General features: G+C 38.1%; 1 protein-coding gene across 4 annotated transcripts in view; it reads left to right on the forward strand.

The window, feature by feature from the left end:
- Nucleotides 1-24,682, forward strand: part of TPK1 (thiamin pyrophosphokinase 1) — a 304,414-nt gene that overhangs the window by 134,183 nt on the left and 145,549 nt on the right. For 3 of the 4 annotated variants that reach the window (XM_074541251.1, XM_005486976.4, XM_005486975.4), the window contains one exon: nt 12,070-12,142. The exons of the other annotated variant lie outside the window; for it this stretch is intronic. In XM_074541251.1, the coding sequence (XP_074397352.1) occupies nt 12,070-12,142 (73 nt within the window). The remainder of the gene's footprint in view (nt 1-12,069; nt 12,143-24,682) is intronic. 4 annotated transcript variants of the gene reach the window in all.

Genomic DNA, 24,682 nt, shown 5'->3' on the forward strand with positions numbered 1-24,682 from the left:
CTTTCTCAGCTGAAAATTTGCTCTAGTGCCCTAGTCTGACTGATGGGTGGGGGGAGATGGACAGGCACAAACATTTCTTTCTTGAACACAGTTAGGACCCTTATATGTGAAGCTGGCAATGTTCTGGAAACAAGCACAGCAAGCACTGCCATTATAACTACTACCAGTCTCTGAGCTGTTTTAAAGCTAGCCCAGATTTATATACACTTCAGTCAACCAAGTTCTCAATGTAGCCTTGCAGACCCTTCACAGTGCCCTTTAGGTTTCTCTTGGTCATGCTTGCAGGTTTTTTGGGGTTTTTTGGGATTACTTTCCTTTTCCGTGTGTGTGGTTTGCATTTCGTTGGTGGTGATTGTTTTGGTTTTTTTTCCTTAGCAAAGATTATGTGGAAAATTGCTCTGTTTTGAATGTATTAAATAAAATAGTTTTGCATCCTCTTCTGTCCTACCAATTCTGAATGCAATTATGAATTTGCTTCTGAGCTTGAGTTTTGCATTGGACTCCTTGTGTGTTCTGACTCACCAGCTGTGCTGCCAGCTGTGTTTTGTGTAGCTGTGCTGGTTTCAGATGGAGCTGATACAGAGCTTCCCTCTCCCTGGAGAGGAGAGATGCTGGCTCTGTGTGCCAGGTGGGGCTGTACATGTGCAGGTTTGAAGGACTGGGACCTAGGGAGGATTTTAGCACGTGCTTGCAGCTTCTGATGCTTGTCAGTGATAGCTATAGTTAAGGCCTCACAGTGGTAGAAATATAATGTGATCTGAAGGAAGGATTACTTGCAGACCTTGACCTCTTGCAGAATTTTGCTGCCTTGATGTATTTATGATCCCTGGAATTGTTCAAGTCCAGCCTAGGTGGGACTTTGAGCAACCTGATGTCATGGTATGTGTCCCTTCCCATGGCAGCAGGGTTGGAACTAGTTGATCATTATGATTTCTATCCAATGCAAATCATTCTATGTTTCTGTGAATTGCTGTTAGCTTTTTCTCCTGAGTTAGGACTGCCAAGTCTGCACCAAACATAAAAAACAGCACATACTCCTGTGATTATGAAAGCCATTTTATGTTGAGCTGAGGATCAGTATTTCCATGGTAAAATTAGTTTAATAAGCAGAAGGTGACATTTTAGTGGGTCAAATGAGAGTACCATGTGTCCACACTAGCCACCTCCCAGGTATGAGAGGTCTGAAAGGATATGGCTTGCTTCATCCTTTTATCACCTGTGAGCTAAATTGTGAAATAACTAATATAAACCAGATCGTCAGCTTTTGTAAGTTACCTTGGCTTGATTAGCTGCTGATCAAGTATTCCAGCTGAAGATGGGAAAAGATTTTATCTTCTGAATATCTCTGTGACAGCTGGTGCTTTTGAGTGGTGAAGGAAGCTCTGAGAAGCAAGAAGGACTTCAGGTTTTGACATGGTGCTTTGGCCAGTTCAGAATTTAGGGTTTTTTCCCTTAAGGAGTATTTCCCACCCTTACACTGGATACTATGGCTGTGTAATTACACTGTCTTATTTTCAGATTAGCCATCCAGGGAGTTTCAGGGAGCTTCCTTCTGGTGTTAGGGGTGGTAATGGCTAACTTCTAAAATAGGCCTTTTTTTCAGGAGGCATTGGAAGCTGTGGTGACTGTCAGGAGGAGTGTGGTATTTGCTGGGTCCCCAGGACGAAGGAGGAATTGAGAATCCAACTCCATGTTCTTAGAAGGCTAACTTATTCTTTTATGATATTGTATTATATTAGAGAATGCTACACTAAAACTATACTAAAGAATAGAGAAAGGATACATACAGAAATACAAAGATACTAATTAAAAACTCCTGAGTGACTCCTCATAGTCCCGGCACAGGGAATGGTCATTAAGTAAAAATAATTCACATGAAACCAATCAAACCACCACTTGTTGAATAAACAATCTCCAACCACATTCCAAAGCAGCAAAACAGGAGATAAAATGAGATAATATCATTTTTCCTTTTTCTCTGAGGCTTCTCAGCTTCCCAGGAGAAGAAATCCTGGCAAAGGGATTTTTCCAGAAAATATGACTGTGACAGAGGAGGAACCTGACTGCAGCTAAACCGATGGAGAATTTTAACAGCTAGAATAGCATTTCCTTGTACTTGGGAGTCTTTGGGAAAGCAGGCAGTTCATACAGTAGCCAGAGTGACACTGCAACATGTTTCCTTACATTACTGTATTTCATTGCAAGTAGGTTTGTTCACTAATGAGCAGTGAAAAGAAATAAAAATTTAGGTCTGTCCACCAAGTCACTGTCAACCAGATGTTCTTTTGCATCTATTAAGGTGCAGAGCATAGGTATGAACTTACCTGTTTGGTACAGCAGTTTAAATGTTTTACAGAAGAAAATGTCAAGAGAGCTGATTTTTCCCTTGATGAACACATTTTGTCAGTCCCTCATTCTTTACCCCTTATAAAAAATTTAGCAAATAAAACCCTGATAGAAAAACTATTTCAATTGAGTACATCAGGCTGTGATCAGAAGGCAGATTTATTGATACGTGAGAGTAGCAGCTTTATTTTGTTTCTTAATTTCATCCATATGTCAAGTAACTATAAAAGGTGGTTTTATTCTTTAATTAGAGCTTCATCAGAGACATTTTAATTGCAGCTGTGCTCATGAAAACAGTCGTTTGAAACACTTTTAATCTCTTGAAAGAGAGAACTGCTTGTGTGCACTCATAGCTGTAAACCTGCTGACTTTGCTAACTAAAATATGGCACTGGTACCTTCACTCTGTAGAGGCTGTGACAGAGCCAGAAGAGCAAAACCAGGATTAAAGTGAGAAGGATCTCTGCCAGCTGCAGGAGCTTTACAGAGCTGTGATGCTCCAGCCCACTGAAGACAGAAACCCTGATATACTAAACAGTTTTCCACCAATTCCTTCAGAGCTCTAAGCCTACCTTTCATCTTTTCAATTAGTACAAACCTTAAAAGAATTTCTATTAAACTTTTCAATACCTTGTTGTCTAAATCACAGGTTCCAGAAAATGAAATACAGTCATCCATTGTACAGCTAAATTGTGGAGAAATTGAAGGGTTCTCCCTTGAGTTTATCTGATGAAAGGGAGGTTGCTTTTTGGTAGAGGTTACTCAGCATCAAATAGAGCCCAAGTCTCATTTTGTATGCGCATTTATCTTCTGCAGTCTCTCTAATTAATGCTGCAGTGCTGTGCTAGGCAAGAGGTGCAGGTACCTTTTGAAATGCTAATGCTCTGCTGGAATATCCTGCTTGTCTGTCAGCTCTGGAGAAGCTGCAGCAGAGGTCAGCAGCAAAAGGTTTAATAAAACTTCTGCCTCCCAGTGACTTACCCAGTTCCAGTCATACAGAAACAACAGACCTCAAACAGCTCTCTGCTGTTCTGGGTCTTTTCTCCATTCCTTGCCACGTGGGCTCACACCCCCTAAAAACATGAAGTGATAGGTTTTGTTCCTCTGTGTAGTACAGGTGTTTTCAGGATCCTCAATGCATTATTTCTCTGCAAATTATTATAAACCTTATCAGTATAAAGGCTTGAAACTTGAAGGAGTTATGTTAACATGTTTAAGGTACTCAAGCCCATCTTCACCAAAAATGAAAATGGTTTGCACAGTGGCTGCTCTACAGGCCATCAGAGCCTAGGATAAAGAAGCATGTTCAATAACTGTACAGAATCAACTTTGCCTTTCAATAATTGTGTTGTAATCAGATGTTCTGGTTTTCTCCTGAAGGCTTTTTCCGCGAGTAGGTGTTCTTTAAATGAATTTTTATATGACAATTCATTTTTCATGGCATCCTAGTCGTAGCTAAATGTAGAGGTGTCTCTTTTGTGGCCATAAAACAGAATATCCATCTATAAAATGATGTGTATGTGAAAATCAGAAAAGAAAATGCAGCCCAAACAGAGGAAGCATAATATAGACTTTTGAAAACCTGCAGATTTCTTCTTGTTTGCTTGAAGCAAGTTGCTCAGTAAGGGGATAAATCTCTTCTCATTGTACTCATGACTCCTCGTGTGGAAAGGGCTCTAGAGGATTTCTGCTGCAAGCTACTTCAGTTTCTAGAAGCAAAGGGCTTCTTCAAACTCAATGCCCCTGCAAAGACTTTCCTCCCTGGTTTTCTAAGTCTGTAAACAGACGCTAAACTCAGAGCAGGTACTAAAGGTACTCCAGTGAGAGTAAGTAAAGTAATGGAAGCAGGGAAATCCCAGTGAACATCTTTCACATGTAACTTCTTACTGTTTCATTGTGCTTGACTTTTGAGTGTTCTTAGTGGTGTGAAAGTTCACGGAAAGGACACCTATAGTTTAAATACCAGTCATTCAAGCTGACTTTTGAAATTGTATAATTCAGTTTTCAAGCCACACTGAAGGTATTGTTCGTAACTCTCTGATTAGGTAGAAAATTATAATATGCATGTTTCTAGCATTTCTGGGAAAGAAGAGGAATTGTTTATCTTGCCTTGGAAAAGCCTGTTGCCTTGTAGCAGCAACATCTGCTTGAGTGGCACTCCATGAAGCCCTGAGCCTGCTGTGGCTTCTAGTGCCATCTTTTTGAGACTCGTTTCTAAATCTGTTTGTGTAGCTTGTGACTGCTCTATGTTTACCACATTTTAGGTCACATCCTTTTTTTTTGATTCTTCACACGCAGCATAAAATGTTAATAAATAATTTACATTTATTTAATGTAATGGCTACTTTTTCTCAATTTTTAGAGCATATTCTGCCTTCTGTTGCTTTGACATGAAGATGGAAAACTGTTTTGAGGGTCTTGTCAGCCTCTACCTTCTCAGTGAGTCAGATACCCTCACCTGTCAGAGGCTGCAGTGCTTATCTTCTCCCCCCTTTCCTCTGGCTTTGAGTCCTAGAAGATTGGAGTCTGGCACTCCCAGACAAGTATTTATGCTTTGCTTGCATTCAAAATTGTGTGATTGTGGGTGACTCGTGCTGAGGCACTGGAGTGTTTTTTGCTCCTCCATTAATGTGCATCCCTGAGCCATGGTGCCCTACGCAAAGATGAAAACTCACGGCTCAGCTCCCCTTTTTTAAATTCCTTTTGCAAAGGATCCAACAGCCAGGCTTGAGTGTGTGCAATGCTGAGTTGTGCTGAATAGCTTCAGCTTTAATTTCTCTAAGATCATGTATTACCATCAGCTATCCTTTATTTTAAGAAATACTTCAATCTATGAGTTATATAAACAAAACCACAGGTACTTAGCAGCAGTCCCTGGGAGTTGCTTGTTCTGAGCATACTGAGTTTTTCATTAAGTACATGTACTTTTCCTGAACACAGGAGGATGTTCAGCACCATGGCAAACAAGTGAGGAGTTCTTAAATCTCATAGCATGACTTATTTTCATACTGTATCAAGAGCAACTGAAGAAAAGCTTCAAATATTGACTATTAAAAAGAAAAATGTCACAGTTGTAGCTATCATTAACTTTCATCTTTGTCACTGAGGAACAAGGTTTTGAGGCAGGGTGTAAGCTTCTTTGGATTTGTAATGATAATGGGAGAAAGTTGGCTCTCCCTTCTGGAAGATGTCCCTCTGATGTGTGCTTTCCATAGCAGTGTGAGCTGAAGGGAATATGTTCTTCAATTTATTTTAGGTGCTTTTTTATTATTGCAAGGTGACACTGCATACCAGGCAAGCATAAATGAATGCATTGTTGCCTTCACATCTTCACACACTTTTATCTTTTTCTTTAAACTGTAGGGTTTGCAAATGAAATAATACTTACATACTCTTTAACACTAAGCTCCTTAAAAAGTAAGGGAAAAAAAGAGGCTGTTTTTCAAGGTTGCCTAATATTCCAAGCACTTTTAACCCCATAACTATCTGACTGTAACATGCAGATATGCTAACAGTCTGTGCAAAGAGTTTAGGTCATCTGTGTGTAGTTTGATGCAGGCATACACTCACTTTCTTTGTTAAATTGTTAAGTGTTGACAGTGCTGGCATTGTACCCGCTCCATTTTTTTTTCTTAAGTCTTACTAAATCACATCTGGATTTATTGTGGTGTGGGAATTGTTCTATGAAGTAATTGCATAATGAGCATTAGGTTTTATTAAGGCCTTTGAAGAAGGTGTGGGAAACAGTTGGGGTTCTTTTTGTTGATTTTTTTTCTCTCTAAATTCATACAGAGCTAGCACATCATTGTCAGTGACACCCTGCTACAAACATTGTATAGTGACAAGTGAGGTTTGGAGGATTGAAAGAGTAGTGATGGGAGCCATAGAGTCAGAAAAAAATGTAAGCTTACTGTCTTCAAGAGAGTCTTGTTTGGGAGGTAGAGGGTGGACAAGCTAAGGACTGGGGTTTAGCTGTTTTTTATAGCCTCATGATAATAATAATTATGGAATCGTTTGTGTCATCTGTTCAAAATCAATCAAACCAAAATTCTTTACTATGGTCAGTTTGAATTCATTAATTGTATTGGTATTTTAGTGTTGGGCTTCTGAGCTGCAGGTGTGACCCTTTCTTGTGGTAACCTTGCAGGTAATGCAGGAAGGTATTTATAGGCTGAATAGACATTAACTCTGAATATATCTCACTATCTGACATTTCTCCTTTACCCAGGAACTCACCTCTGTGCAGCTACTTGGAGCATCCAAATATGCTGCTCTGAGACAATGTATAAAAGGCACCTGCTTGTGCTGTACATGTCTGTGAGAGTTAAAAAGGCGCTTTGATCTTCACAGCAGATAACAGTATACTTTTGACAGATTTAAACAGACTTAACACCTTTCTGATGAGAACAGCCCTCACTTACTCTTTCTGTCAGGACATGAGGAGGACAAGCTGAAAGTGCACCTTAACAGGTAGCAAATATAGAGTGGAGACCATTAAATTTTGTTTTAGTTTTGAATAGTTTTTTTTTTTGTTTAACTGTGATTTTAATGCTTATCCTAAGTAGTGCTAGAGAGTTTTATATTGTGTATTCCCAAGTGCTAGATGCTCACAAAAATCAGAGCTGACTTTGCTTCATGTTCAGTCTGCAGCATTTTGTCCTCACTGGTTTTTATTCCACAAGGATGTAGCTTGTGTGTGCCTATCAGTCCAGGGTAAAAGATACCCATTTTCAAATTTATTTTTATAGTGAAGAAAAAAATATAGGGAACACAACCCTCAGATGATACAGCTGGGAACACATGGTTTGTCTGCAAGGGATTATTTTCTGTGCTGTAGCTGAAGGAATAAAAGGGTGTGCAGATACTGCCTTTAAATGCTCATGTCTCTGATGTTAACATTTGTTTAAAAAAGGTTAATTGCATGCAATTATGTGCTAAAGGAGCTGCATCACAAGAAAAGTCAATAGTACTAGGAAACTGTAACTTTGAATTAATGATAGAACTGAGCACTTATGCCCAAACATTTTATGTAAGAAGGCAGCATGGTTTTTTTTGGTATAAACTGCTACAGTGTGATCATTTTGTGTGGGTTTTTGTGGTTTTTTTTCTTTTTCATAACTGTGTGAAAACGCATATTTTACACTTCACACTGAATTCTTAAAATGAGTGAATAAAGAAGCAAACATTCTGATGTTTTAAATTTAACACTAGTGTTAAATATGCTAAATGTTAGTGTACATTAGTGCTGAATATTTAAAAACAATATTGTTGTGTCTATTAGATGTATTACTTGAAGGAAAAAGGCACAGTTGATCTTGTTTGCAGAACCTCACTGTATAATAGCTTTTATTTATTTTGTAATCTCTCTATGATAAGAATCAATTGCTGCTTTATGGTGCTGGTGACTAAAAATTTACTGGAGTAAATGGAAACTATGTCAAACTTGCTGGAATCTCTCTTCCCCCCCCACCCCGTTTTCCAGCCCAGGGTCCTGAGAGTTCATAAAACTGTTCAGTCAACATTCAGCCTTTACCCAGTTTGTATAAATCATCTAGATGGTGTCCATCTCCTAACTCCTGAGAAATAGTGTTGTTTTTCCTTCCTAAGCTAGGTAAACTTTTAAAGGTTCCATGTGGAAACTATAGGGGTTTTATGTAAAACAAGTTAGATAAAAGATAAGCAGTCTGGCATGGAAGTGCCTTTGGGTCCTTATCTGAAAGCAATCCTGACCCTCATGACTCCATACTCATTTTAGATGGATGCAGTATGATTCTAAAAGACCCTGATGAGGAAAAAAAAATAGCAAGTCCAAGAACAACAGAAAGAACACAACTTAATCCAAACAGAATAAACCCCTCAACATGCAGAAAAAAAAAAAAAAGAGATTGAAAAGAGTGAGAAAAACTCCAGTTAGCCCAAACCTCTGAAGATTTTTTTTGCTCATTGCCTGGTGTTATGCTTCTTGACAGCTCTAGAAAACACTTTGTAGACTAGGCTGATCTCATATGAATTTTGAACTTTCAGTCCCATTAGGATTAAGAATTTGGCTCACTCCTGATAAATGGCAATATAAAGCAGCAGAGAATCAAGCCAGCTGAGCTGGTCATGACCTTATATGCATAGTGATAATTAATAGCTAATGAGACTGATAAAATATGGTTTTGAAATGCATTAGACTGCATCATCAAGACTGTTTAGAAATTAAAATTTTAAATTGCACTAGGAATTAAAGACATATTTTGCCATCATGGGCAAAAAGTTAGACTCCTTCACTAAAGGATGTGTGTCAGATATGTCACTGAAATATGTTATCTTCAATACAGTTATGCATCAGAATAAGAATTATTCATTAATTTCAGTTCAGAGGGCAGGAAAACATGGGTTAGACTAATATAATACCTGGTTTTAATCTGTACTTTAAGTAAGGGCAGCTATTTTAACTTTTATGGAGAGGCTTTTCTTGCTACTTTTCTCCTGACATCATTTCTTCCACTCAAATAGAAGTAAGCTTGATGTGTGATTCTCCCAAGCCTGTTCTCCTGCACCAGAGTCTATACTCAGGAGTAAATACAAAACTATATGGAAGCAAACAAGTGAAACCCAATTATTAAAAAATATTATTGAGTTGCTTTAGTATGAAGTTTTTTTTCCGTAGAACGAACTCTCAACTATTTCCCCTATTTCTGTATCAGTGCTGATCTCTGAGGTTAGTCAGTCAAGAATTCTTCACACCATGAGCTTTGTTCACTTGTGTTTGTTGGAAAGAGTTTTGACTCAAATCTGTTCACCTGGATCAAGAAATTTGTTCCACAGAACTCAAAAAGGACTGTGTCAAATGCAGCCTTTGACTCTATACTGAATGTTGCCTTACTTTTGTGTCGTAGTTGAGACAGAGACAATACAACACACTCCATTTTCAGAGGGCTTCAAATCTGTTTTTATTATAGCATGCATGCTTTTTATACATTCTTACAAAACTCATAAGTTTGCACTGTACTCATTGGTAAAAGAAGACAAACAAAGTGTTTATTGGAATAGGCAGTCGCAGGTTTCTCTTATTTATCCTTCTTTCTTTCTTGGTTTCTATGTCAACGACCTTGGTGGAGAATTCTTTCAGGGGTAAATGTGAATCCTCTTATCAAACTTCTCTCTGTAAAAACTGTAAAACCTCTTCCACACTTTTTCTAGTTTGCATAGTCAGTGAGCTACAAAGAGCAGCCATCCTCGCTCTGAAGATAAAGCAGACATATTTTTTCACGTCTGTGAGGCAGACAGTGGAGTTGAAATTTACTATAATTTTTTTTTTTTAATTCATCAGGCATGACTTTCTGAACATTCCTTGTTTCTGCTCTTTCTAAAAGAGAAGGAGAAAAGAAGAAGGAATTCTTCTCTTCATGATCATTAATGGGAGGCTTAGACATCTTGAAATGTTGAGGTCCCCAGTCACATCTCGTTATTCCCTTTAGTCACTTCTGGTTTTGTGGTTGCTCCAAGTGAGTGATTTTGAGAGGATGTGTTGAAAATGGACACAGAGCTTCCTGGCAGAGGAGACATGTTCTGGAAGCATAGCCAGGAACCCCAGAAGAGCCCATGGAAAGTGCAACTGAAGTGCCTGTTCCTTCTGCTTGGAAAAATTCAAACTAGATTTTGATTGGAAATAGTTTCATTTTGGATAAGAACAAAAGCTCTGAATGAGCACTTGATTCTTAGAAGGCACCTTTTTTATTGGCTAATTCTTCTCCCACTTATATCTCTTGAAGCATTCAGGAGAAATAGTTAATTATTTAAAAGCACTGCCATTTGTAGCTGCTGTAGAGAGGGAAAAAAATAAAAAGGAAAGACACTTTTGGATTTATATATGGCATTTGAATAAGATAAACAGCTTTTTCATCTCAGTGGATATCCATGTCATACCAAGCCAGGCCTTCCATGACAACTGGCTGCTGTTCTTCTTGCCCAACCTGCTGGAACACCTCCAGGGCTTGCATTCAGTGCCACCACTGAAATGCCTAGAGTGAGTTAACTTTTAGTGGCTCTGTTTCATTCAGGAAGAAATAATTATAAAATAAAAAATTGGAAGAGAATACCCACAAGTTTTTAAGCTTGTTGCATTCAGTAAATATTTCATTAGGGAACTCATGGAAAGGTAAAAAATTATTATTTCAATTTTAACTTTTGAAAATGTGACATTTTTTGTACATTGGAAAGACCAGTCTTTACAACGAAGGACTAAACCTAATTTTCTGTTTAGTTTTGAACCATGCTGATGGAGACATGAAACAGAGCACTGAAGCATTTGCATTTCTCCTACTTGATTCCTGTGTCCTCAGTCAAACCCAGTGCAGCAGGGACTGCCCTTCTCACTGCAGTGCATGTTGGACCATCACTTCTGGAGGGATTATTTTTAGAACATATCCTTTTATAACAACCTTAGTAATGGTGGAGAGCAGGGAATTTGAAATGCCATAGTTGCACATGACCTAACTCACAGCACTTGTACTTACCAGCTTCTACTGGAGCAGCTTTCAGTTCAAAGAAAACCAGTGGTTGCCAGTGACCACGTCTCTTTTGAAATCCCTGCATGGACATAGAACATGAGATTTTTATAAGTTTTACTGATATGAGGAGTTTCTACACCCTGCAGCATTATTCTGAAATCATGTGGCAGAAAAAATATGTCCCAATATACTCTGCTTAATTCCTTGTAACAAAGTTTAAGCTGGAAACTAATTTGCTGATGAACTGTCATCCCCCTTGTAAAGTAAGATAGCCATGGAGTTAACTAAAATCACAGCTTTACTTTCAGAACTCAGTGCAGCCTTATCTATTGAAACAGTGGAAACAGTCTCTCACCTGTCAGCTGTTTCTTTAAAATCAAGAAATTGTGCGAGATGGAAAGCTGTGTTGACTGTTTTGGGGGAGCATTGATATTCTTTCAAAAGATATTCTTACACTGTTATTTCTATAGCACAGGGGAAGTTTCATTAGGAATTTGACATTAATTTATGCAATAAATATTTTTAAGCATTCTGCAATTAAAAAGCTACATGTGGCAAGATAAGATAAATATCACAAAATTATTTCTATGTGCTATGCAGCAATATTACTGTAAAAATGATGGTTAAGAGTTGAAATTAAGTTCATGTGAGTTAAAAATCACTGAGCATTTGGCTTCCATATTTTGGGAATATTTTTAATAATCCAGAAGAGTAGAAACGAGATGACATCACTAACAACTAAAATACAAATCCTTGAAACATTTATGGCATACCAGCTGTCCAAGAAGCATCATCATCATCATCTTCTGACAAATGATATCCTCTGAGGCTTGATGTACAGCACTCAGATATGCTATTTCAAACACTTTGCTGACTGAATGATGTATTTGAAAGATATTTGAAAGTTGTCTTTCTAGGACCAGGCAAATAAGACCAGTCTTGCTGACCCAGAGAGATATATAAGCATCTAAGTAAGGGAGATATATAAGCATCTAAGTAATGTGCTGCTCCCTCAGAAAAGGGACAATAGATTTCCCAGTTTTACATTTTGTTTGTTACCTTTTTTTGTATCACCTCACAGCAACTTGTTTGAATATGATTTTAGGGAACACATATTCCTTTATGAAGATTAATGCTTGCAGCCCATAGTACTCTTGAGAAAATAAATATTAAATATAGTAAGATGGATTAATTTTTCATTTTACTGCTCATTGCTTTCCTTTCAGCTTCTTGCCTGATTACATCAGTGGTGATTTTGATTCCATTCAGCCTGAAGTCAAGGAGTACTACAAGGTCAAGGTAAATTAAATCCCTTTGAGTTTTTCTGTGATAGAGCATTGTAAGATCCAAGCCATTAATGCTCCAGTTGGTCATGAAGCGATTCTGACTTCATTGCTTCCTTTGAGGCTTCAGTTGCAAACACCTGAGAAGCTCAGAAGTTGTGCTTTGTGGTACTGTACTAAAATAAACACAGGAGGTGCAGTACTGCCAGACTCATGGGTGAGTTTCCATAGTATCAGGTGATGAAATAGATAGTATGGTGGTAGAAATTACAGAGTCTAGAAACTAGGATAAAACTTCCTGAAAAATCTGTGACTTCTTTTGCATGGTGAGATACAGAGAAATAAGGATTAACTTACCATGATTCCCACCTGGTGGGTATCCACATACTTTCTAGAGAGAGTTTCTTGGTGTGGTGTTCATAGGATATGACTTTACCTTTTTAGAGGAAAGCTGCAGATGGGAAATCTGAGTCTTTCCTCACCCACTGAAGCATTGAATTGAAGTCAACTACTTCTGCTACACTGGTGGAATGCCCTCCTTAATGAGTTATTGGATAAACTCCTGCTGGTGCTAATTTATTTCCAGTGAGCAGCATAAATGTAAAGTCACTTTTCTCAGGTCTTAGGGCTCAAAGTTCTGCCTTTACCTGACTCTTTGGTGTTTAACACTTCACCTGCCTACTTGTTAAGGCTTTTGTGATGAGCACAGTTCTTCACCCTAGCATCTTGGACAGCAGGCTTCTGCAAATTCAGAGGTTGCCTTGACAGACCAGCTTACCTTTGCAGCAGGCTGCACTTGCAAGAGGAGTGTTTGATCCTTCTGAAGTAGTTGACTTAATCTGCTGCTGATTCATGTATAAGAATGAAATGTGCCTAAAATCTTCCCTGATGGACTTGGGATCAAATGATTAGAAAAAAAGGTTTCAAGCTGTGAGGAGAGGTCTGGAATAGTGTGTAGAGCAGGGTTATATTCTCTCTCTGGGCACTGTGGGGTTTTATTTCCATATTCTACACCATTTTTTAGGATGGAGAAATGTCTGATGGCTGTTCATCTCTAGGAGAACTGCTCAAGAAAAATGCTCAGGAATCTAAATTACAGCTTGGGAAGTGAAAATAGGATAAAAGAAGCTTTGGGTTATTACTATTCACTACAGACTGAAAATTCATGATCTGTTAATAAATGAATTCAAGAAGTATTTGGACAACACTCTTTGGCACATGGTGTGACTCTTGGGGATGATGCTGTGCAGGGCTGGGAGTTGGACTCACTGATCCTTGTGGGTCCCTTCCAACTCAGCTTCTTCTGTGATTCTGTGAGTCTGTAAAAGGGGAAACTGCAAAATGCTCTACTCTGTTTGGCATGGACATGGACAAGCCCCAGTACCAGCACAGTCTGGGAGATGGACAGATGGAGATGGAGAGCAGCCCTGGGGAGAAGGCCCTGGGGGTGCTGCTGGATGAGAGGCTGGACATGACCCAGCCATGGGCACTCACAGCCCAGAGACACAAACGTGCCCTGGGCTGCCTCCAAAGCAGCGTGGGCAGAGGGGAGAGGGAGGGGATTCTGCCCCTCTGCTCCTCTCTGGTGAGAGCCCACCTGCAGGGCTGCATCAGCTCTGGGGTCCCAGCATGGACCTGCTGGAGTGAGTCCAGAGGAGGCCATGAAGATGATTAGTGGGGTAAAGAGATCAGGAGATGAGAAAAGGCTGAGAAAATTGGGGTGGTTCAGCCTAGAAAATAGAAGGCTTCAGAGTGACCTACTTGCAACCTTTCAGTACCTGAAGAGAGCATAAAAGAAAAATGGAGACTTTTTACAAGAGTATATAGTGACAGAATTAATGGGAATGGCTTCAAATTTATAGTAGGTTTAAATTAGATATTAGGAAGAGTTTCTTTATTGTGAGAGTGGTGAGACACTGGAAGAGGTTGCCCAGAGAAGCTGTGGTTGCCTCACCCTTGGCAGTGTTCAAGGCCAGGTTGGATGGGACTCTGAGCAACCTGGTCTAGTGGAAGGTGTCCCTGCCCATGGAACTTGATGTTCTTCAGGGTTTCTTCCAACCTGAGCCATTCTATGGTTCTGCAGTTAATGCTTATATGGAACAGCATGCTGGTAGGTAGGTAAGTCCTAGCAAAGAATGGAAGTTAAGGATCATTCAGCAGAGAGAGGGGAGATGGAAGAGGTAGGAGGTGGAAGAATACAATAGATATTACCCTTTTTTCAGAGGGATTACTTTTCTGGCCATAGCATCCTTTTTGTCAGCTTAGTTTAATCTCACTGGTGATGCACAGTTTGCATCTTCTCTGTGAACACATAGTCAATCTTTCTGCTTCATACAGAGTTACATCTGTGCAAGGACTAAGCTGATAGGTTGTAAAGAAAGAAGTAATTAATGAGGATTTCAAAGGTGTAATGAACAGAATCATCTATCCTGCAGAATCCTTGCCTGGGGTCTTCATATAAGATGGAGTAAAATGCAGATAGACTTCAGAATTTTAAGTGTACATTGTGGGAAATATTTTTTTTTGCATTTTTAAATTAAACTTCCCATAGTCAGAAAATTAGAATGGTAAATATGGATGAGTGTTTAAAGAGATCTTGAGCAAAAAATGTAATAGAACACAGAAACTGGAGAGAGGTCTTTATTTCTTTTCTTGTAAAGCATCTTGTTCATTAAGGCACCCACTGTAGTCCAGACAATTTCCATAGTCCCTGTGTTTTGGAAATGCTGTATGTCTGCATAATATATGTGGCCCAAAATATATTAGCACTGCTTAAAACAGGCTGTGGGAGACCTTCAGCTGAATAGATCAGTGTAGCACCCATTGACTTTAAGGAAGCATCATGTTGTCAATTAGGATTGCTTCCCGTACCATCCTTCCTTACCCATGTGCAGATTACACCCAGAGACCAACACCCAGAGACCCTAATATTATCATTAGATAATATTACTGTATTATTTCAAGTATTCTCTTATAATTTTACAAAGGCTACCTATATTGGCAGAAATTAATGCATTGTGACATTTTCCTCCTATCTGAAGATATCCTGCCACTGCTTTAGAGTTACTTTTTCTTAGTAAAGCTTATGGATGCTGATTACTGAGCTATAAAACATAATCATGTGCAAGCGTTTGTGTCAAAGACAGCCCAGTGTAGTGCTGGGTAAGTTGTGAGGTGTGTTAAACTCAGTGCATGAAACTAATTTTTGTGGGAAGAGTTGTCTATAGCAGTTTTGTCATCCTCACAACACAGCAACAGCCTGACTCCTCATCACACCAGCTTCATACCAGGACTTTGCTCTGCAACTCAGAAGTTTTTCTACCTCATTTAAGTGATGAAAGTAAGGAGATTTTTGTCACTATAGGAAGACATGACATACAGATTCCCAAAGCCAAGGGAATGGGCCATTTTAAGCCAGTTGCTCTGGTGTTTTTATTTGAGTAGGGATTACAAGACAAGTGTTTCCATTTTCCTTTTAGCAGGACAATCACTATTGTATTGGGGAACCTTATTTAAACAAAGTTTATAAGCATGAAGGAAAAATACCATTTTATCTCTGTTAGGTGTCGTATGCCACAGTGAAGAGATCTAAAGTCAAAAGTCCTGTTTTGCAAAATAACTGTACAACAGACTTCTGAGTGGGATGTGTAAGTGAGGAGCTAGGCATTCCTTTTGGGAGAGAATAAGTAAGCATGTGTCAGAGGTTATTCAGCTTTACTTTTTATTTTCTGTGGTCTTGGTTTTGCCTCATTATTTTGTCAAGAATATGCTTGTAGTCTTCTATTAAAATTTATTAAAATATTAGAGATTATTTCCTCCATTTCTTAGAATTAAATAATGTTAAAACTGGATAAAACTTCAGCACAACTGAAAATGAAATGTCATATTTAAAATTTCTTTTTGAAATCATACTGCCCTATAGAAGGATAAAGAATAGCAATTTTGTATTCTTTATTCTGTGTATTTTCTGTCATTGTTAAAATAGAAATTGAGAGGAGGTTTTGTACTTTCATGATAAATATGCATGTTCATGTGATCCCATAATAGATGCACTGGCATTCTTTCTCTGTAGAGTCTGAAGTGCATTGGAAATGACACTGCACAAAGCAGGGAGGATTTGTGGTGATATTTCTGTCATTGGAGTTTCATCCTTTTCTTGCTTTAGCTGAATGTTTCTATTATTGAAACCTTTTAAACATTGCTTTGAAGTTAAAGCAGCCGTTTGTATTGTTATGCCTCAAACAAGGTTCTGTTTCTGAAGTCTTAAGTCCAGAGACATTATCTAAAATAACACCAAATCTGTGCTTACACCGAGAAGCAGCAGGTTGAATCCAATGTTCTTTGAAATCCAGGCTATGCTATTTATTAAAAATCCGATTTGGCTTTCCCACCAAGCAAACTTCATGTGCCTTGAAAGGCTGCTGCAGACTTAGAAGGCTCTACTTCAGATCTGTAATTAAATGCTGTGAATTTATTTACAAATCCACTTCTTTTCCTATTCTTTTTTTTCTTTTTAAGTCCTGTAGAGCTGCTTATTTTTGCAGGCAGTTCTGCAGCTGTAGTACTTTCTATTTTCATTTCCAGGGCTAATGGTTATCAAGGCTGTAAAAAGGTTTAGTAGATAGGATATGGGTATTGTATTTTTGTTCTTCAATGATGCACCTATAATTAGATTTACAAAATGCGTTGGTAACACTGATATAGTGCTTTTATGTCTCTCTAACTTCTACACTTTCTGGGTAAACTGTACGTTTTAGGCCATGTTTCCTGCTTGCTTTCCAAGGCCAAACAGTTTAGTAATTTTATGAAATCACAGTGTTAATTGATTTGCCTGAGTTATATTACTATAATTTAAAATAAAGAAAACCATTAAGTTTTTATGTGCCTATTTTAATTTATCTTTTATCTCTGAATGTTGCATTTTTTTCTACTACTAATTTTTAATATAGGATGAGACTTCAGATATTAAAATGCTTGACTCATTTACAGCATTCTTGTTAGACTGAACAGTTATCTAAGAAAAACATGGTTTATTTTAGGCCCTGGTTCCTTTGTGAAATGTTTTAAGGTTTCAGAGGGAAATCTAAAATTTGTGCAAGTGGATCTGAAACAATTCAATCTTACTGTTTGACTGGCTACTTCTGCTTGACATTCACTACTTGAGCTTCTGAGCAATCCCTTGGTTAATATGTTTATATATATATAATTCTGCTGGCAACATTTTTGACAAATATAAAAAGTGCTGTGTATAAAAGTATATATACTCCTATATGTATTATATGTATATATAAAGTGTATATAAGTATATATTAAGTATATATTAATACATATATATTACATATATATGTATTATGTATACATATGTTTATATGTATATATTAGGTGTATATAAGTATGTATACTTTTGACATGTATAAAAAGCATCATCTCCTTCTGATGTGTTGAGAGTGCCTAGTGCCACCTGGACTTAGATCCAAGTTGTAGTTTATTTCCTACTGATGTACATTTATTGAAAGTGTCTTAGTGTCTTAATATAGATAGAGGTTCTTTAAATCAAAATTCTTTGTAAATCTGGTATGGTCCTGCTGTTAATAGTTCAAACTGTAAATTACTGCATGTGCAATTTAGGATTTTAGACTGGAAGCTTTTTGGATACCTTAGTCATGTTAATAGGAGCTTTCACAAATGGTTCCATTCTTGAATAGTATGTCAGAGGTCTTGTCAAGATTGTGTTTTCAAGTGACTTGTCTAGGTGAGTCTGGTTATGTGGATCTCTTATTCATGCTAAATGAAAGTAACAGTATCTCGATGTTCCAGATATGTCACAAATTTGTACGAGATTCTGTGCTTGGTGCCACTTTTGTAAAGGTGAACATGACAGACAGTCACACTAGGTCAAATCAAAGGTTCATTCAACTGGGCCAGAACAGAATACTGTTGAAAGCAAAAGTATGCACAGTGGGGCTCCTTTGATACAGTTTTTTATCATGCTCCAATGTATTGCTTAAAGATTTCCTGTGTCTTTGTGTTTAATAGCTTCATAGATTGATTTAATTTTCCCCAAAATTAGTCTACTCCCTTTTCTTCACCCTACATTGATTAGAATGCAAGTATCCACCAAAAAACCCCAAGAAATAAATAGAATAAAAAACAAACAAACAAACAAAAAAACCCTTGGCAATGTGTTCCCTAGTTTGTTTGCAGTTAAGAAAAAATTGTCTTTTGGATTTTTTCGGCTTTAACTTTACTTTTTGATAGTTATATTTGAGTGTCCTCTGTTGTGATAAAGAGTGGATAAATATACATCAACCTCCTTGTCAGTGCAGTTCTGCTTTATTGGAATGATTGTCCCTAGTGTCTAGCATTCCCATAGGTATGATGGGGTGTGTGCACAACTAAGCCAGAGAAATATGACATATGCCATCAAATTTACAGCCTAAAATTAAGCTAAATCAGTCTGTACAGATGTTTTATGTCCTGCTGAGTTAATATAGGTAAAATATCTGGAAACTCCTGTTGAAAAGAATTTTTCTTAAAGCAAAGAATTTCAGGACTCTGAGCTTGCACTGAGCTGTTCTTTATGTGCCTTTAAAAAACAATCTCTAATAAAGTCTGTCCAGTTCTATGCTTTCACTGTATCTGTTTAAATGCAGATGAGATTTGGGAGGAGAGGGTGGGGAAGTCAAAACAAATTCAATTATGTAGGCCTGCATCTTTCTAAGTAATGTGTGTTCTTTCTATCTGAGTTGCACATGACTCCTTCTGAACTTGAAGAAACAGCTAAATCCTGCTTCTGTTGTAAGATATAATATCAGTGAGATTCTCATAGTTTTGAGGTCACTGAGAGCTACTATATTTGTTTATTAGAGCCTGAGTCAGTCCCTAATTTACACAGGAGATTTGAGAATTTAATTTGACCAAGTTCTCACTACTTAAAAAAAGTATCATTCTATTTTCCTTTGCAGTATTTTGCAGCTTGTAATTTAGCTTTTAGCTACAGTATATAGAAATTAAGAGACCAAGCTTTTATTTGAGATAGCTTGTCTTTCTTTTGCTTACGTTTGAAATTACAATTATTTCCTCATTGCAAGTTGCTTGCTTCCTTCTTGCAAGTGCTTTAGCTGGAGCTCAACTGCTTCACAGTAGAATATGGAAGAAAACAGTGCACCATATAACAAAAATGATGGTGGTGGTATTTTAGTCTTGCATCCAATTTCAGTTTAATATTATGTTGCAGTATAAGATTTATTTCTCCCTTCCATTGGTTATGGCCCGAGGAAGGGAAAGGGTAGAATCTATATTGCATTAGACATTTGAGTTACTTTCAAGAGTTTTAAAAAATTTAATCTGGTGTTAATCTCTGAAAGAAGTCATTACTCTGATCTGTCACCCTGTGATGGAGAAAATAACAGAAAAGTTTAAAAAATAGAAATGCATTGAATGAACTTCATTTCCAGTGCAAGGAATAAAAAAGGTATTTAAAACAATGACAGCTTAATCTGGAGAAGAAAATTGAGCAGTTATTTTGTGATTAAGCCTCTTCACACAAAAGAGACAACTTTGATATGGTACTAGAGTCTGAAGACTCAGATTACAGGTCGTTTTAGATGTAAATGGGATTTATACATCTACTATTTCCTTTTTTTTTTTTTTTTTTAGAGAATTTAAGAGAAAATTGTTCCCAGAGCACAGGGCTCAGTGCCCTTGCTATGGACTCCTAATTAGACCAGACTCCAGCAAAGCTGCAGAACCCACAACTTCATAGCTCATCAAAGTTCAGCCCAAATGTCCTCTGGGATTTATAAGCTTGATTCTGTTGTGTGGCAGCTCACAAGCCAGCCAAAGCACAAGTCTGGCCAGAAACAGGTACTCAAACATGATCATTAACCCAGAAAAGTGATGCATAAAATCCTGATGTTACCATTTGTACGTATTTTTAGAAGCAGCTTGTCAGCCTGTGCAAATGATTGCATTGTGCATCTTGTCAAAGAGCAGTCAGCTCTCATTTCAGAAGCAGAGTGAAACGATGCAATCTGTTGCTCATGTTGAAATAGGAAAGTTTGTGAGTGGGCTGGAGGAGAAGGAGGAGGAAGAGGAGGAAGAATGCTTCTGACATGCTTTGAGGGACCTATAGTAAACACGGTGGAGAATGAGTTCCCTTGCTTTAAAAAGAGTGTGTGGGCTGCTCAGGATCATTCTCCCTCACCTCCAGACTCCAGAGGCAGATTCACCAAGGCCACCATAGCCTTTGCTTCTTCATCTTTGATACAACTATGAACTTAAAAAGGCCCAATAAATTGGGACACATGAGCCAGGGATGGCATGTCTTAACTTTCCATGAAGTTGCCCAAGAGGCACTTGTACTTCACATACAGAAATACAGTTACAAAACCTCAACAATGACAGTCCAGCTGGAATAAATTTGGATTTGTTCTGCTTGTGCTCACACAGAGGAGGAGTGATCTACCAGCCAACAAATGGAAAATAAAGAAAATTATGTGTCTTGTCCAAGTAGAGAAGTGCTTTGTTGCTTTACAGTGAGACAAAGAATGAGCTAAAGCTGCCAAATTTGCACTTGCCTGTGTTAGTTCACCAAACCATGGAAGTTTGTTTATAAACCAAGTCAGAGGTAGAGTCCAACAGGAAAATTCATGTGTGGCTAATGGAGCACAGATAGTTATTTTTACTAATTGAATTTTGAGTTGTCAAAAACATGCAAAATACAAGGTCTGTTTTTATAGCTGCATTCAGTGCAAGATGGTCAAAGTTACATTCAGATATACCAGGAAGAAATTTAATTAAGATGTAATTTTTGAAAGAAGATATTAGTGGCAGAGAAATGCCATTACAGGGGTGGAGGGGAAGGAAAGAACTTCAATTGCAGCTTTAATTGCAGCTGGGCAGGGAAATTTCTGCAAATTGGATTATTTCTCATACTTACCTTTCGTGGTACTTTCTCCTTTTATTTTTCTGACTATAATATACTCTTGAACCCTTGCTGTTTTCCCTGTCATCAGCATGCTCATTTGAAGCTCTGTTTGTCTGTTTCAATTCTCCTGTTTTCCTTGAGTGCTCAGCAGAGTCCAGTAAACAGGTCTTGGATGAAGCTTTGATAAGCTGATGTGCAGGAAAATCAGCTGAAATTTGGCCAGTCTCAAGACTGAGTTAGTTTGCATTCTGGTGTGCTGTTGGACTCCCCTCAGTCGAAGAAGCCATGATGGTCTTTGATAAAAAGTTCTGTAAGTGAAATACATTTGGAGTTATAATTAGAAATGGAAACAGTCCTCTATGTGATGACAGGAGTTAAGAAAGAAAAATGAAATGCTGGGGGGAGGAAAATGAGGAATGAAAGCTGAGGAAAAAAACAGAGACTCTTTAAAAAGTTAGGAGAAGGTAAGCATTTTAAGAAAGAAAAATAAAGGTAGGAGCAGAGAGCAGGAAAGAGAAATGCATAGAAATAGAAAAAAATTCCCAGGCACATCAGCAAATTAAATCTGCTGTCACTTTTTTGTGGTTGTGAAGAAGTGACTGGGATAAAATAAGCACACACACATGGACACCATATTTTTTTTTGTTAAGAAGTAAGATTTTCAGTTTATTAGGAAAGAGTGCAGAGTGGTGGATTTTAGTGATTTTCTTTGGGGTTTTTTGGGGGGTTTCATTTGTTTGTTTGTTTGTTTTTGAAGTATTTTTGCTTGAAGTTAAAATAGGACTTTATATATGTTTATTCCATCCTTGACTAGGCTTTGATGGAAGAATCTTCTGTGAAGAATAAAAAAATCATCTGCGAAGAATAAAAAAACCAGGAGCTAAAAATGTAAAAAACTACAATGAAAGTTTGAATGTATTTACAGTGAATTTACAGGTTCAAATTTACTTTGCAGTTAATTGATAATAACCCTTCAATTAAGGAATTGCCAAGTCGCCAGAAGTTGCTGGTTAACATTACCAGAACTCAGTTAACCAGTTAACAATCTTTGGGATTTTAAGATACATTTTCTAGTATATTAACAGTTACAGTAGTGGAACACACTCAAGCCTCAGAGCATGTTCTATAGCTTGTATTTTTTGCAGGTTTTTTGGAGCAAATAAATGTACTTGTGAATACCTAACATAGTTGCAGAAGTGCATTTCTGGTCTGGCAGCAACAGTATTTACAGCTGAATGTGGGCAAGGTCTCTAGAATGATTGAACAAAATCGTTTGCTCAATAAGGTTATATTCCTGATATCTTGAGCTCATCCCAGACTAGAAGGGGGCCATAGGGGAGGAGAAAACTGTGAATATCACAGGTCAACTTCTGTTGTATTCTCCCACTCATAAGATAAAACAAGAGAGAGGGTAGAGGAGGTCTGACACTCCTTTAGGTGTTTTTCCTTCTTAGGAGTTCCATTGAGATTTCTAAAAGAGCTCTGGTCCCACCTGATCTTTAGCAAGTGTGGTGTGGTGTGAGGGGCAGGGTGTTGCAGGGAACATTATTCTCAACAACAATGGAATCAATTCACACATATTCCAGCTTAAAAATATGTTTGGCCTGATATTGGACAGGGATAGGGAGAAGTTTTCAAATATTTTTTGTATTTTGTTTAGACAAGACAACTCCTCCTCTCTCCAGGCAGGTACAGATTCAAGCACATGCTTTTCCTTTACTCACTGAGTTTCTGTGTGCTTCAGTCCATGTGCCACCCTCATTGGGCTGCCCTGGCTGTGGTTTGCAGCCCTGAGCTGCACACAGAGCCTGACAAGGAGCCATTCCCACAATCCAGGAACAGTTGGAAACAGTCCAGCCAAAAGAGGCAGCCTTCCCCTCTAATTTTACCATTTCTATGGATTTTCACATATCCTGAAGTGCAAATAGCTTATTGTGGCCAGACTCAGTTTCTTTCTGCTTTGCTCCCCTTCTGTAGAAGAGCATACTTCTGGCTGTGAACCATCAGAGTTTCAGTGCAATGAATGCAAAACAACCTTCTTGCTTCACTGGACAGTCTTTCCAAACACTTTTTCATCAAAAATAATTGTTTTCTTCCAACTGACTGCAGTTTGTGATGAAATTTTTGTTGTAGTCCTTAGCATCAGGCTTCCAGATAAAGTGCAATGCCATACAGCAGGGTCCTGGTGTGCTGTTCCCATCCACGTCATGCCAGTTCTCTGACTGTGGCAGGATTTTCAGGATGGATCCTCCCCAAGCCAGCCATATGCAGAGAGAAGGCCAAAAGCCATGGTGAGATCTCAGATCATCTCTTATAGTTAATAAAAGCAGGTAATTGATAATTTTGCAGCTGATTTAGGAGAAATTATTTAAGACAGATTCATGACAAATGGTGAGGCTTTCAGGATTTTGTACAGGGAAGTAGGTTGCACAGCTTTAAGAGTGAAAGTCAGTGATTCTCCAGTGATTGTGTCCTACTGGACAGAATACAGGACAGCCCTGTGTAACGTTTTGATGTGTCAGTGCCATGTCTGAATGCCTTTGCAGACCTGAATTTTGAGCAGATTCATAGGGTGAGAATGAAAGTGGTATGAGAAAGAGAGAATAATTGCATTTGACATTTTTTGACAAGTTCTTCTTGAACTTTTTCTATATAGTGTGAAAAATGTAAGTGTGAGTTGACAGCCATAGATGCTTTGGGATAACTCAGAACTCCCTGTGGCAGGAGGAAAGTGTGGTGGACTGGTTAGATTTGGGAATGAAACAGCATGAAAAGTTTAAGGTCCCTTAGGGAGCACTATTTATCACTTTTATGTACTTTTAGTGGCAAATTGAAGATGTTTTGAAGGGTTAGAGTGTATATGATATGGTTTGATAAATTCGGGGAAAATTTGTAAAGATAAGATGTCCCCATATCATATAACTGCTGCTTACACTGCCTGTCTTTTAGTTAAATTTACTTTTAAAGAAGTTGCACAAAAGGTACTGTAAGGTCCAATGCCTGCCTGTCCTGTTATTTGTTAATACACTGACTATTTCTTTTCACTACAGGCCATCCCACTCTCCTATCTTTTATTTTCTCACTATTTCTAGTGATTCACTAATTTAAAATAATGGATCCTGAGACCTCTTGCTGAGAGTTTTGTCTGAGGTATGAATAGAGTAAGAGCATTATAGCTGGACAAAAAAATCTGAATTAAAACATTACAGGAGAGTCAGACTTTGAAATTGCACCCTCAAAAATGCCTTCTTTGAATGTATTTGTGTAATAATGAGTGGAGCTTCCTGAAGTCCGAGTTCACTGCAACCTTGAAAATTATATTGATGAGGCCGTGAAATCCCAGACATTTTAAGCCCAAATTGTGTCTGAGAGTAGGGAGCCCCACTTTGGTCCTTGATGATTCAGTGGAAGGGTGTTCAGGATGCAGTTAACCATGACTGCAGGCAGCAAGCGTGATGAGACACAAGGTCTCTTCCAGTTGCTGTGTTGTCAGATAAGACAGTTGTTGAAATCTGCTTGTCAGACACTTGTGTGAGTATCTGATGTAGAAACATACAGTGCCATCTACCTACTTTTCAGCAGTTAATAAATATGTAGCAACTACCTTTTGTATTACTATCACAAATT

This window comes from Zonotrichia albicollis, chromosome 1 (genome assembly GCF_047830755.1).
Source record: "Zonotrichia albicollis isolate bZonAlb1 chromosome 1, bZonAlb1.hap1, whole genome shotgun sequence".
Classification (NCBI taxonomy): domain Eukaryota; kingdom Metazoa; phylum Chordata; class Aves; order Passeriformes; family Passerellidae; genus Zonotrichia; species Zonotrichia albicollis.